The following is a 13,663-nucleotide window of genomic DNA, read 5'->3' as shown; positions in this document are numbered from 1 at the left end:
AGACAGACAGATAGACACTCCAGGCCCTTTAGAGACAGACAGACACTCCAGGCCCTTTAGAGACAGACAGACACTCCAGGCCCTTTAGAGACAGACAGACAGACACTCCAGGCCCTTTAGAGACAGACAGACAGACAGACAGACAGACAGACAGACAGACAGACAGACAGACAGACACAGACCAGGCCCTTTAGAGACAGACAGACAGACACTCCAGGCCCTTTAGAGACAGACAGACAGACACTCCAGGCCCTTTAAAGACAGACAGACAGACACTCCAGGCCCTTTAGAGACAGACAGACAGACACTCCAGGCCCTTTAGAGACAGACAGACAGACACTCCAGGACAGACAGACAGACAGACACTCCAGGCCCTTTAGAGACAGACAAACACTCCAGGCCCTTTAGAGACAGACAGACAGACACTCCAGGCCCTTTAGAGACAGACAGACAGACACTCCAGGCCCTTTAGAGACAGACAGACACTCCAGGCCCTTTAAAGACAGACAGACAGACACTCCAGGCCCTTTAGAGACAGACAGACAGACACTCCAGGCCCTTTAGAGACAGACAGACAGACACTCCAGGCCCTTTAGAGACAGACAGACAGACACTCCAGGCCCTTTAGAGACAGACAGACAGACACTCCAGGCCCTTTAGAGACAGACAGACAGACACTCCAGGCCCTTTAGAGACAGACAAACACTCCAGGCCCTTTAGAGACAGACAGACAGACACTCCAGGCCCTTTAGAGACAGACAGACAGACACTCCAGGCCCTTTAGAGACAGACAGACAGACACTCCAGGCCCTTTAAAGACAGACAGACAGACACTCCAGGCCCTTTAGAGACAGACAGACACTCCAGGCTCTTTAGAGACAGACAGACACTCCAGGCCCTTTAGAGACAGACAGACAGACTCCAGGCCCTTTAGAGACAGACAGACACTCCAGGCCCTTTAGAGACAGACAGACAGACTCCAGGCCCTTTAGAGACAGACAGACAGACTCCAGGCCCTTTAGAGACTAGTTAGTTATCCAGGAGCCACTAATCAAGTGGGCAGAATTGAGTTGGAAATGAAACATAAACACCTCTTATTGTCTTACATAGTCCAAAGTTGTCCAGAATAAGAAATATGGTTATTTTAGCAGATGCTTTTATGTGATGGGACAGAAATGTCAACATTGACAGAGACTGTATTTATTCAATGGCCCATCTGGGAATTAAACCCAAAACCCCGGTGTTGCTAGCACCATGCACTAATCCATTTAGCCATTGAAACCACAATCTCATCTCTAACAAGTCTCTGTTCCCCCTCTCTAGGTCGAGGAAAAATGTTTTAATCAATGTGTAAAGATTTAGCGTTTGATCGTGTATTGTCTGATGAAGGCCTCATTAGACCCACAACTCACAGTATGCTTTTAAAACCTGGTTTCTAATCAAGGTCACTTACATCTCTCACCTTCCAATGTGTTTCCTGTCCTCTCTCCTCTCACCTTCCAATGTGTTTCCTGTCCTCTCTCCTCTCACCTTCCAATGTGTTTCCTGTCCTCTCTCCTCTCACCTTCCAATGTGTTTCCTGTCCTCTCTCCTCTCACCTTCCAATGTGTTTCCTGTCCTCTCTCCTCTCACCTTCCAATGTGTTTCCTGTCCTCTCTCCTCTCACCTTCCAATGTGTTTCCTGTCCTCTCACCTTCCAATGTGTTTCCTGTCCTCTCTCCTCTCACCTTCCAATGTGTTTCCTGTCCTCTCTCCTCTCACCTTCCAATGTGTTTCCTGTCCTCTCTCCTCTCACCTTCCAATGTGTTTCCTGTCCTCTCTCCTCTCACCTTCCAATGTGTTTCCTGTCCTCTCTCCTCTCACCTTCCAATGTGTTTCCTGTCCTCTCTCCTCTCACCTTCCAATGTGTTTCCTGTCCTCTCTCCTCTCACCTTCCAATGTGTTTCCTGTCCCTCTCCTCTCACCTTCCAATGTGTTTCCTGTCCTCTCACCTTCCAATGTGTTTCCTGTCCCTCTCCTCTCACCTTCCAATGTGTTTCCTGTCCTCTCTCCTCTCACCTTCCAATGTGTTTCCTGTCCTCTCTCCTCTCACCTTCCAATATGTTTCCTGTCCTCTCTCCTCTCACCTTCCAATGTGTTTCCTGTCCTCTCTCCTCTCACCTTCCAATGTGTTTCCTGTCCCCTCCTCTCACCTTCCAATGTGTTTCCTGTCCTCTCTCCTCTCACCTTCCAATGTGTTTCCTGTCCTCTCACCTTCCAATGTGTTTCCTGTCCTCTCACCTTCCAATGTGTTTCCTGTCCTCTCACCTTCCAATGTGTTTCCTGTCCTCTCTCCTCTCACCTTCCAATGTGTTTCCTGTCCTCTCTCCTCACCTTCCAATGTGTTTCCTGTCCTCTCTCCTCTCACCTTCCAATGTGTTTCCTGTCCTCTCTCCTCTCACCTTCCAATGTGTTTCCTGTCCTCTCTCCTCTCACCTTCCAATGTGTTTCCTGTCCTCTCTCCTCTCACCTTCCAATGTGTTTCCTGTCCTCTCTCCTCTCACCTTCCAATGTGTTTCCTGTCCTCTCTCCTCTCACCTTCCAATGTGTTTCCTGTCCTCTCACCTTCCAATGTGTTTCCCCTCTCTCCTTCACCTTCCAATGTGTTTCCTGTCCCTCTCCTCTCACCTTCCAATGTGTTTCCTGTCCTCCTCCTCTCACCTTCCAATATGTTTCCTGTCCTCTCTCCTCTCACCTTCCAATGTGTTTCCTGTCCTCTCTCCTCTCACCTTCCAATGTGTTTCCTGTCCTCTCTCCTCTCACCTTCCAATGTGCCCTGTCCTCTCTCCTCTCACCTTCCAATGTGTTTCCTGTCCTCTCACCTTCCAATGTGTTTCCTGTCCTCTCACCTTCCAATGTGTTTCCTGTCCTCTCACCTTCCAATGTGTTTCCTGTCCTCTCTCCTCTCACCTTCCAATGTGTTTCCTGTCCTCTCTCCTCTCACCTTCCAATGTGTTTCCTGTCCTCTTCCTCTCACCTTCCAATGTGTTTCCTGTCCTCTCTCCTCTCACCTTCCAATGTGTTTCCTGTCCTCTCACCTTCCAATGTGTTTCCTGTCCTCTCACCTTCCAATGTGTTTCCTGTCCTCTCACCTTCCAATGTGTTTCCTGTCCTCTCACCTTCCAATGTGTTTCCTGTCCTCTCTCCTCTCACCTTCCAATGTGTTTCCTGTCCTCTCTCCTCTCACCTTCCAATGTGTTTCCTGTCCTCTCTCCTCTCACCTTCCAATGTGTTTCCTGTCCTCTCTCCTCTCACCTTCCAATGTGTTTCCTGTCCTCTCTCCTCTCACCTTCCAATGTGTTTCCTGTCCTCTCTCCTCTCACCTTCCAATGTGTTTCCTGTCCTCTCTCCTCTCACCTTCCAATGTGTTTCCTGTCCTCTCTCCTCTCACCTTCCAATGTGTTTCCTGTCCTCTCTCCTCTCACCTTCCAATGTGTTTCCTGTCCTCTCACCTTCCAATGTGTTTCCTGTCCTCTCTCCTCTCACCTTCCAATGTGTTTCCTGTCCTCTCACCTTCCAATGTGTTTCCTGTCCCTCTCCTCTCACCTTCCAATGTGTTTCCTGTCCTCTCACCTTCCAATGTGTTTCCTGTCCTCTCACCTTCCAATGTGTTTCCTGTCCTCTCTCCTCTCACCTTCCAATGTGTTTCCTGTCCTCTCTCCTCTCACCTTCCAATGTGTTTCCTGTTTTCACCTTCCAATGTGTTTCCTGTCCTCTCTCCTCTCACCTTCCAATGTGTTTCCTGTCCTCTCTCCTCTCACCTTCCAATGTGTTTCCTGTCTCTCTCCTCTCATCTTCCAATGTGTTTCTAATCAAGGTTTCCTGTCCTCTCACCTTCCAATGTGTTTCCTGTCCTCTCACCTTCCAATGTGTTTCCTGTCCTCTCTCCTCTCACCTTCCAATGTGTTTCCTGTCCTCTCTCCTCTCACCTTCCAATGTGTTTCCTGTCCTCTCTCCTCTCACCTTCCAATGTGTTTCCTGTCCTCTCACCTTCCAATGTGTTTCCTGTCCTCTCTCCTCTCACCTTCCAATGTGTTTCCTGTCCTCTCACCTTCCAATGTGTTTCCTGTCCTCTCACCTTCCAATGTGTTTCCTGTCCTCTCTCCTCTCACCTTCCAATGTGTTTCCTGTCCTCTCTCCTCTCACCTTCCAATGTGTTTCCTGTCCTCTCTCCTCTCACCTTCCAATGTGTTTCCTGTCCTCTCTCCTCTCACCTTCCAATGTGTTTCCTGTCCTCTCTCCTCTCACCTTCCAATGTGTTTCCTGTCCTCTCTCCTCTCACCTTCCAATGTGTTTCCTGTCCTCTCTCCTCTCACCTTCCAATGTGTTTCCTTCCTCTCTCCTCTCACCTTCCAATGTGTTTCCTGTCCTCTCACCTTCCAATGTGTTTCCTGTCCTCTCACCTTCCAATGTGTTTCCTGTCCTCTCTCCTCTCACCTTCCAATGTGTTTCCTGTCCTCTCACCTTCCAATGTGTTTCCTGTCCTCTCACCTTCCAATGTGTTTCCTGTCCTCTCTCCTCTCACCTTCCAATGTGTTTCCTGTCCTCTCTCCTCTCACCTTCCAATGTGTTTCCTGTCCTCTCACCTTCCAATGTGTTTCCTGTCCTCTCTCCTCTCACCTTCCAATGTGTTTCCTGTCCTCTCTCCTCTCACCTTCCAATGTGTTTCCTGTCCTCTCACCTTCCAATGTGTTTCCTGTCCTCTCCAGGCGTGTATAGATGAGAATGCAGAGATGGTCCAGTTCCTGGTGGAGAGTGGGAGTGATGTGAATCGGGGGGACAACGAGGGGTGGACTCCCCTCCACGCTGCTGCCTCCTGTGGGTTCATACAGATCACCAAGTGGGTGTCTATTTAATATTACACCGTTCCACTATACTACTGGTTCTACATCCTGGTCCAGAGGACCCCAAAGGGGGTTGCACACCTGACTCAACTAATCATCATCAAACCTTTGATCAGTGGAATCAGGTGTGTAGTGTTAAATATGCACCCCTTGGGACCAGGATGAAGAACCACTGCACTGTGCAATACATTGATATTGATGTGGTGTTGTTTGTAGGAACTATTATGTTGTGAGTAGGAACATTATGTTGTGAGTAGGAACCATTATGTTGTGAGTAGGAACCATTATGTTGTGAGTAGGAACCATTATGTTGTGAGTAGGAACCATTATGTTGTGAGTAGGAACCATTATGTTGTGAGTAGGAACCATTATGTTGTGAGTAGGAACCATTATGTTGTGAGTAGGAACCATTATGTTGTGAGTAGGAACCATTATGTTGTGTATAGGAACCATTATGTTGTGTGTAGGAACCATTATGTTGTGTGTAGGAACCATTATGTTGTGTGTAGGAACCATTATGTTGTGTGTAGGAACCATTATGTTGTGTGTCTATGTTGCAGGTACCTGATAGAGCACGGTGCACGTGTGGGGGCGGTGAACAGTGAAGGAGAGCTTCCTCTGGATGTGGTCACTGAGGATGCTATGGAGAGACTGTTGAAGGGGGAGATCAAGAAACAAGGTAGGGTGTTAACACAATGACCCATATTAACATAGTCATTACCCCCCTGACGATGCTATAGGGAGAGACCTAGAAGCAGGGTAACTAGGGATTATTATGTAGTCTGGGTGTTCTATAATACTAGAGGCAGGGTAACTAGGGATTATTATGTAGTCTTGTTGTTCTAGAAGCAGGGTAACTAGGGATTATTATGTAGTCTGGGTGTTCTATAATACTAGATGCAGGGTAACTAGGGATTATTATGTAGTCTGGGTGTTCTAGATGCAGGGTAACTTTACTTCCGGCGCCGACAGAGATGGCCGCCTCGCTTCGCGTTCCTAGGAAACTATGCAGTTTTTTGTTTTTTTACGTGTTTTTTCTTACACTAGTACCCCAGGTCATCTTAGGTTTCATTACATACAGCCGAGAAGAACTACTGAATATTAGTTGTTGTTACTACTTGTTGTCATTGTTACTCTAACTTCCGCGACGCATATAAGGCCCTGCCCCGCCCCCCTTTCGGAAAAGCTGACCACGACTCCATTTTGTTGATCCCTGCCTACAGACAGAAACTAAAACAAGAAGCTCCCACGCTGAGGTCTGTCCAACGCTGGTCTGACCAAGCTGATTCCACACTCCAAGACTGCTTCCATCACGTGGACTGGGAGATGTTTCGTATTGCGTCAGACAACAACATTGACGAATACGCTGATTCGGTGTGCGAGTTCATTAGAACGTGCGTTGAAGATGTCGTTCCCATAGCAACGATTAAAACATTCCCTAACCAGAAACCGTGGATTGATGGCAGCATTCGTGTGAAACTGAAGGCGTGAACCACTGCTTTTAATCAGGGCAAGGTGTCTGGTAACATGACTGAATACAAACAGTGCAGCTATTCCCTCCGCAAGGCTATCAAACAAGCTAAGCGCCAGTACAGAGACAAAGTAGAATCTCAATTCAACGGCTCAGACACAAGAGGCATGTGGCAGGGTCTACAGTCAATCACGGACTACAGGAAGAAACCCAGCCCAGTCACGGACCAGGATGTCTTGCTCCCAGGCAGACTAAATAACTTTTTTGCCCGCTTTGAGGACAATACAGTGCCACTGACACGGCCTGCAATGAAAACATGCGGTCTCTCCTTCACTGCAGCCGAAGTGAGTAAGACATTTAAACGTGTTAACCCTCGCAAGGCTGGAGGCCCAGACGGCATCCCCAGCCGCGCCCTCAGAGCATGCGCAGACCAGCTGGCCGGTGTGTTTACGGACATATTCAATCAATCCCTACACCAGTCTGCTGTTCCCACATGCTTCAAGAGGGCCACCATTGTTCCTGTTCCCAAGAAAGCTAAGGTAACTGAGCTAAACGACTACCGCCCCGTAGCACTCACATCCGTCATCATGAAGTGCTTTGAGAGACTAGTCAAGGACCATATCACCTCCACCCTACCTGACACCCTAGACCCACTCCAATTTGCTTACCGCCCAAATAGGTCCACAGACGATGCAATCTCAACCACACTGCACACTGCCCTAACCCATCTGGACAAGAGGAATACCTATGTGAGAATGCTGTTCATCGACTACAGCTCGGCATTCAACACCATAGTACCCTCCAAGCTCGTCATCAAGCTCGAGACCCTGGGTCTCGACCCCGCCCTGTGCAACTGGGTACTGGACTTCCTGACGGGCCGCCCCAGGTGGTGAGGGTAGGCAACAACATCTCCTCCCCGCTGATCCTCAACACTGGGGCCCCACAAGGGTGCGTTCTGAGCCCTCTCCTGTACTCCCTGTTCACCCACGACTGCGTGGCCACGCACGCCTCCAACTCAATCATCAAGTTTGCGGACGACACAACAGTGGTAGGCTCGATTACCAACAACGACGAGACAGCCTACAGGGAGGAGGTGAGGGCCCTCGGAGTGTGGTGTCAGGAAAATAACCTCACACTCAACGTCAACAAAACTAAGGAGATGATTGTGGACTTCAGGAAACAGCAGAGGGAACACCCCCCCATCCACATCGATGGAACAGTAGTGGAGAGGGTAGCAAGTTTTAAGTTCCTCGGCATACACATCACAGACAAACTGAATTGGTCCACTCACACAGACAGCATCGTGAGGAAGGCGCAGCAGCGCCTCTTCAACCTCAGGAGGCTGAAGAAATTCGGCTTGTCACCAAAAGCACTCACAAACTTCTACAGATGCACAATCGAGAGCATCCTGGCGGGCTGTATCACCGCCTGGTATGGCAACTGCACCGCCCTCAACCGTAAGGCTCTCCAGAGGGTAGTGAGGTCTGCACAACGCATCACCGGGGGCAAACTACCTGCCCTCCAGGACACCTACACCACCCGATGCTACAGGAAGGCCATAAAGATCATCAAGGACATCAACCACCCGAGCCACTGCCTGTTCACCCCGCTGTCATCCAGAAGGCGAGGTCAGTACAGGTGCATCAAAGCTGGGACCGAGAGACTGAAAAACAGCTTCTATCTCAAGGCCATCAGACTGTTAAACAGCCACCACTAACATTGAGTGGCTACTGCCAACACACTGTCAATGACACTGACTCTACTCCAGCCACTTTAATAATGGGAATTGATGGGAAATGATGTAAATATATCACTAGCCACTTTAAACAATGCTACCTTATATAATGTTACTTACCCTACATTATTCATCTCATATGCATACGTAGATACTGTACTCTATATCATCGACTGCATCCTTATGTAATACATGTATCACTAGCCACTTTAACTATGACACTTGGTTTACATACTCATCTCATATGTATATACTGTACTCGATATCATCTACTGTATCTTGCCTATGCTGCTCTGTACCATCACTCATTCATATATCCTTATGTACATATTCTTTATCCCCTTACACTGTGTATAAAACAGTAGTTTTTTGGAATTGTTAGTTAGATTACTTGTTCGTTATTACTGCATTGTCGGAACTAGAAGCACAAGCATTTCGCTACACTCGCATTAACATCTGCTAACCATGTGTATGTGACAAATAAAATTTGATTTGATTTGATTTTTGATTTGATTTAACTAGGGATTATTATGTAGTCTGGGTGTTCTAGATGCAGGGTAACTAGGGATTATTATGTAGTCTGGGTGTTCTAGATGCAGGGTAACTAGGGATTATTATGTAGTCTGGGTGTTCTATAATACTAGAAGCAGGGTAACTAGGGATTATTATGTAGTCTGGGTGGTCTAGATGCAGGGTAAATTAGGGATTATTATGTAGTCTGGGTGTTCTATAATACTAGAAGCAGGGTAACTAGGGATTATTATGTAGTCTGGGTGTTCTATAATACTAGAAGCAGGGTAACTAGGGATTATTATGTAGTCTGGGTGTTCTATAATACTAGAAGCAGGGTAACTAGGGATTATGATGTAGTCTGGGTGTTCTAGATGCAGGTCAACTAGGGATTATTATGTAGTCTGGGTCCCTATCTGTTGCATGTGTCCCTCTTCCTCTCTCTTAGGGGTTGACGTGGACATGGCACGTCGGGAAGAGGAGCGGGTGATGCTGGCGGATGCCAACGCGGTGCTGGCAGGAAGTGGCGTGCTGACACCTCATCCTAACACCAAGGCCACAGCGCTGCACGTGGCCGCTGCCAAGGGCTACATAGAGGTCATGAAGTGAGTGGGTCAGGTGCTCGTCAGTGGGTCAGGTGCTCGTCAGGTGCTAGTCAGTGGGTCAGGTGCTCGTCAGGTGCTAGTCAGTGGGTCAGGTGCTCGTCAGGTGCTAATCAGTGGGTTAGGTGCTAGTCAGTGGGTTGGGTGCTCGTCAGGTGCTAGTCAGTGGGTCGGGTGCTAGTCAGTGGGTTGGGTGCTCGTCAGGTGCTAGTCAGTGGGTCGGGTGCTAGTCAGTGGGTCAGGTGCTAGTCAGTGGGCCAGGTGCTAGTCAGTGGGCCAGGTGCTAGTCAGTGAGCCAGGTGCTAGTCAGTGGGTCAGGTGCTAGTCAGTGGGTCAGGTGCTAGTCAGTGGGCCGGGTGCAGGTGGGCCAGGTGCTAGTCAGTGGGTCAGGTGCTCGTTAGGTGTTAGTCAGTGGGTCAGGTGCTAGTCAGGTGCGTCGGGTGCTAGTCAGTGGGCCAGGTGCTCGTCAGGTGTTCGTCAGTGGGTCAGGTGTGTCAGTGGGTCAGGTGCTAGTCAGTGGGCCAGGTGCTCGTCAGGTGTTCGTCAGTGGGTCAGGTGCTAGTCAGTGGGCCGGGTGCTAGTCAGTGGGCCGGGTGCTAGTCAGTGGGCCGGGTGCTAGTCAGTGGGCCGGATGCTAGTCAGTGGGCCGGGTGCTAGTCAGTGGGCCGGGTGCTAGTCAGTGGGCCGGGTGCTAGTCAGTGGGCCGGGTGCTAGTCAGTGGGTCAGGTGCTAGTCAGTGGGTCAGGTGCTAGTCAGTGGGTCGGGTGCTCGTTAGGTGTTCGTCAGTGGGTCAGGTGCTAGTCAGGTGGGTCGGGTGCTAGTCAGTGGGCCAGGTGCTGGGTCAGGTGTTCGTCAGTGGGTCAGGTGCTAGTCAGTGGGTCAGGTGCTAGTCAGTGGGCCAGGTGCTCGTCAGGTGTTCGTCAGTGGGTCAGGTGCTAGTCAGTGGGTCAGGTGCTAGTCAGTGGGCCGGGTGCTAGTCAGTGGGCCGGGTGCTAGTCAGTGGGCCGGGTGCTAGTCAGTGGGCCGGGTGCTTGTCAGGTGTTCGTCAGTGGGTCAGGTGCTAGTCAGGTGAGCGTCGGGTGCTAGTCAGTGGGCCAGGTGCTTGTCAGGTGTTCGTCAGTGGGTCAGGTGCTAGTCAGTGGGTCAGGTGCTAGTCAGTGGGCCAGGTGCTTGTCAGGTGTTCGTCAGTGGGTCAGGTGCTAGTCAGTGGGCCAGGTACTAGTCAGTGGGCCAGGTGCTTGTCAGGTGTTCGTCAGTGGGTCAGGTGCTAGTCAGTGGGCCAGGTGCTAGTCAGTGGGCCAGGTGCTTGTCAGGTGTTCGTCAGTGGGTCAGGTGCTAGTCAGTGGGTCGGGTGCCCCTCAGTGGGTCGGGTACTAGTCACCCGACCCACTGTAAACAGTAAACATGCTAAACATGCTACGCATACCAAACATACTAAACATGCTATGCATACTAAACATGCTACACATACTAAATATACTACGCGTACTAAACATACTAAACATGCTACGTATACTAAACATGCTACACATACTAAACATGCTACGCATACTAAACATGCTACGCGTACTAAACATGCTAAACATGCTACGCATACTAAACATGCTACGCATACTAAACATGCTAAACATGCTACACATACTATTCATGCTACGCATACTAAACATGCTACGCATACTAAACATGCTACGCATACTAAACATGCTACGCGTACTAAACATGCTAAACATGCTACGCATACTAAACATGCTACGCATACTAAACATGCTACGCATACTAAACATGCTACGTATACTAAACATGCTACGCATACTAAACATGCTACGCATACTAAACATGCTACGCATACTAAACATGCTACGCATACTAAACATGCTACACATACTAAACATGCTACGCATACTAAACATACTAAACATACTACACATACCAAACATGCTACGCATACTAAACATACTACACATACTAAACATGCTAACATACTAAACATACTACACATACTAAACATGCTACGCATACTAAACATACTAAACATACTACACATGCTAAACATGCTAAACATACTAAACATATACTAAACATGCTACACATACTAAACATGCTACGCATACTAAACATGCTACACATACTAAACATGCTACGCATACCAAACATGCTACACATACTAAACATGCTACGCATACTAAACATACTACGCATACTAAACATACTAAACATGCTACGCATACTAAACATGCTACACATACTAAACATGCTACGCGTACTAAACATGCTACACATACTAAACATGCTACGCGTACTAAACATGCTAAACATGCTACGCATACTAAACATGCTACGCATGCTAAACATGCTAAACATACTAAACATACTACGTATACCAAACATGCTACGCATACTAAACATGCTACGCATACTAAACATGCTACGCATACTAAACATGCTACGCATACTAAACATGCTATACATACTAAACATACTACGTATACCCAACATGCTACGCATACTAAACATACTAAACCTGCTAAACGCATACTAAACATGCTACGCATACTAAACATGCTACGCATACTAAACATACTAAACATGCTACGTATACTAAACATGCTACGCATACTAAACATGCTACGCATACTAAACATACTACGTATACCCAACATGCTACGCGTACTAAACATACTAAACATGCTACGCATACTAAACATGCTACACATACTAAACATGCTAAACATGCTACGCATACTAAACATGCTAAACATGCTACGCATACTAAACATGCTAAACATGCTACACATACTAAACATGCTAAACATGCTACACATACTAAACATGCTAAACATGCTACGCATACTAAACATGCTAAACATGCTACGCATACTAAACATGCTACGCATACTAAACATACTAAACATGCTACGCATACTAAACATACTAAACATGCTACGTATACTAAACATACTACGCATACTAAACATGCTACGCATACTAAACATACTACATATACCCAACATGCTACGCATACTAAACATGCTACGCATACTAAACATGCTAAACATACTAACTAAACATGCTACGCATACTAAACATGCTACGCATACTAAACATGCTACGCATACTAAACATGCTACGCATACAAAACATACTAAACATACTAAACATGCTACGCATACTAAACATGCTACACATACTAAACATGCTACGCATACTAAACATACTACACATACTAAACATGCTACGCATACTAAACATGCTACACATACTAAACATGCTACGCATACTAAACATGAAACATACTAAACATACTAAACATGCTACGCATACTAAACATGCTACACATACTAAAAACATGCTAAACGCATACTAAACATGCTAAACATGCTACGCATACTAAACATGCTACGCATACTAAACATACTAAACATGCTACATGCATACTAAACATGCTACGCATACTAAACATGCTAAACATGCTACGCATACTAAACATGCTATGCATACTAAACATACTAAACATGCTACGCATACTAAACATGCTACATACTAAACATACTAAACATGCTAAACATGCTACGCATACTAAACATGCTATGCATACTAAACATACTAAACATGCTAAACATACTAAACATGCTACGCATACTAAACATACTAAACATGCTACACATACATACTAAACATGCTATGCATACTAAACATGCTAAACATGCTACACATACTAAACATGCTATGCATACTAAACATGCTAAACATGCTAAACGTACTAAACATACTAAACATGCTACGCATACTAAACATGCTACGCATACTAAACATGCTACGCATACTAAACATGCTAAACATGCTACACATACTAAACATGCTAAACATGCTACACATACTAAACATGCTAAACATGCTACGCATACTAAACATGCTACGCATACTAAACATGCTACGCATACTAAACATGCTACGCATACTAAACATGCTAAACATGCTACGCATACTAAACATGCTACGCATACTAAACATGCTACGCATACTAAACATGCTACGCATACTAAACATGCTACGCATACTAAACATACTAAACATACTAAACATGCTACGCATACTAAACATGCTACGCATACTAAACATGCTACGCATACTAAACATGCTACGCATACTAAACATGCTACGCATACTAAACATGCTACGCATACTAAACATGCTACGCATACTAAACATGCTACGCATACTAAACATGCTACGCATACTAAACATACTAAACATGCTACGCATACTAAACATGCTACGCGTACTAAACATACTAAACATGCTACGCATACTAAACATGCTACGCATACTAAACATGCTAAACATGCTACGCATACTAAACATGCTACGCATACTAAACATGCTAAACATGCTACGCATTCTAAACATGCTAAACATGCTATGCATACTAAACATGCTACGCATACTAAACATACTAAACATG

General features: G+C 46.6%; 1 protein-coding gene across 1 annotated transcript in view; it reads left to right on the top strand.

Moving 5' to 3' along the window:
* zmp:0000001167 (protein phosphatase 1 regulatory subunit 12A) overlaps window positions 1–13,663 on the top strand; it is a 73,887-nt gene that overhangs the window by 17,875 nt on the left and 42,349 nt on the right. Inside the window, exons 2-4 of the mRNA XM_042301201.1 lie at window positions 4,749–4,879; window positions 5,444–5,562; window positions 9,048–9,204. Coding sequence (XP_042157135.1) covers window positions 4,749–4,879; window positions 5,444–5,562; window positions 9,048–9,204 — 407 coding nt within the window. The remainder of the gene's footprint in view (window positions 1–4,748; window positions 4,880–5,443; window positions 5,563–9,047; window positions 9,205–13,663) is intronic.

This window comes from Oncorhynchus tshawytscha, linkage group LG19 (assembly GCF_018296145.1).
Source record: "Oncorhynchus tshawytscha isolate Ot180627B linkage group LG19, Otsh_v2.0, whole genome shotgun sequence".
Classification (NCBI taxonomy): domain Eukaryota; kingdom Metazoa; phylum Chordata; class Actinopteri; order Salmoniformes; family Salmonidae; genus Oncorhynchus; species Oncorhynchus tshawytscha.
Note: the sequence above shows the minus strand (reverse complement) of the source record. Positions and strands in the feature narration are given on the sequence as shown.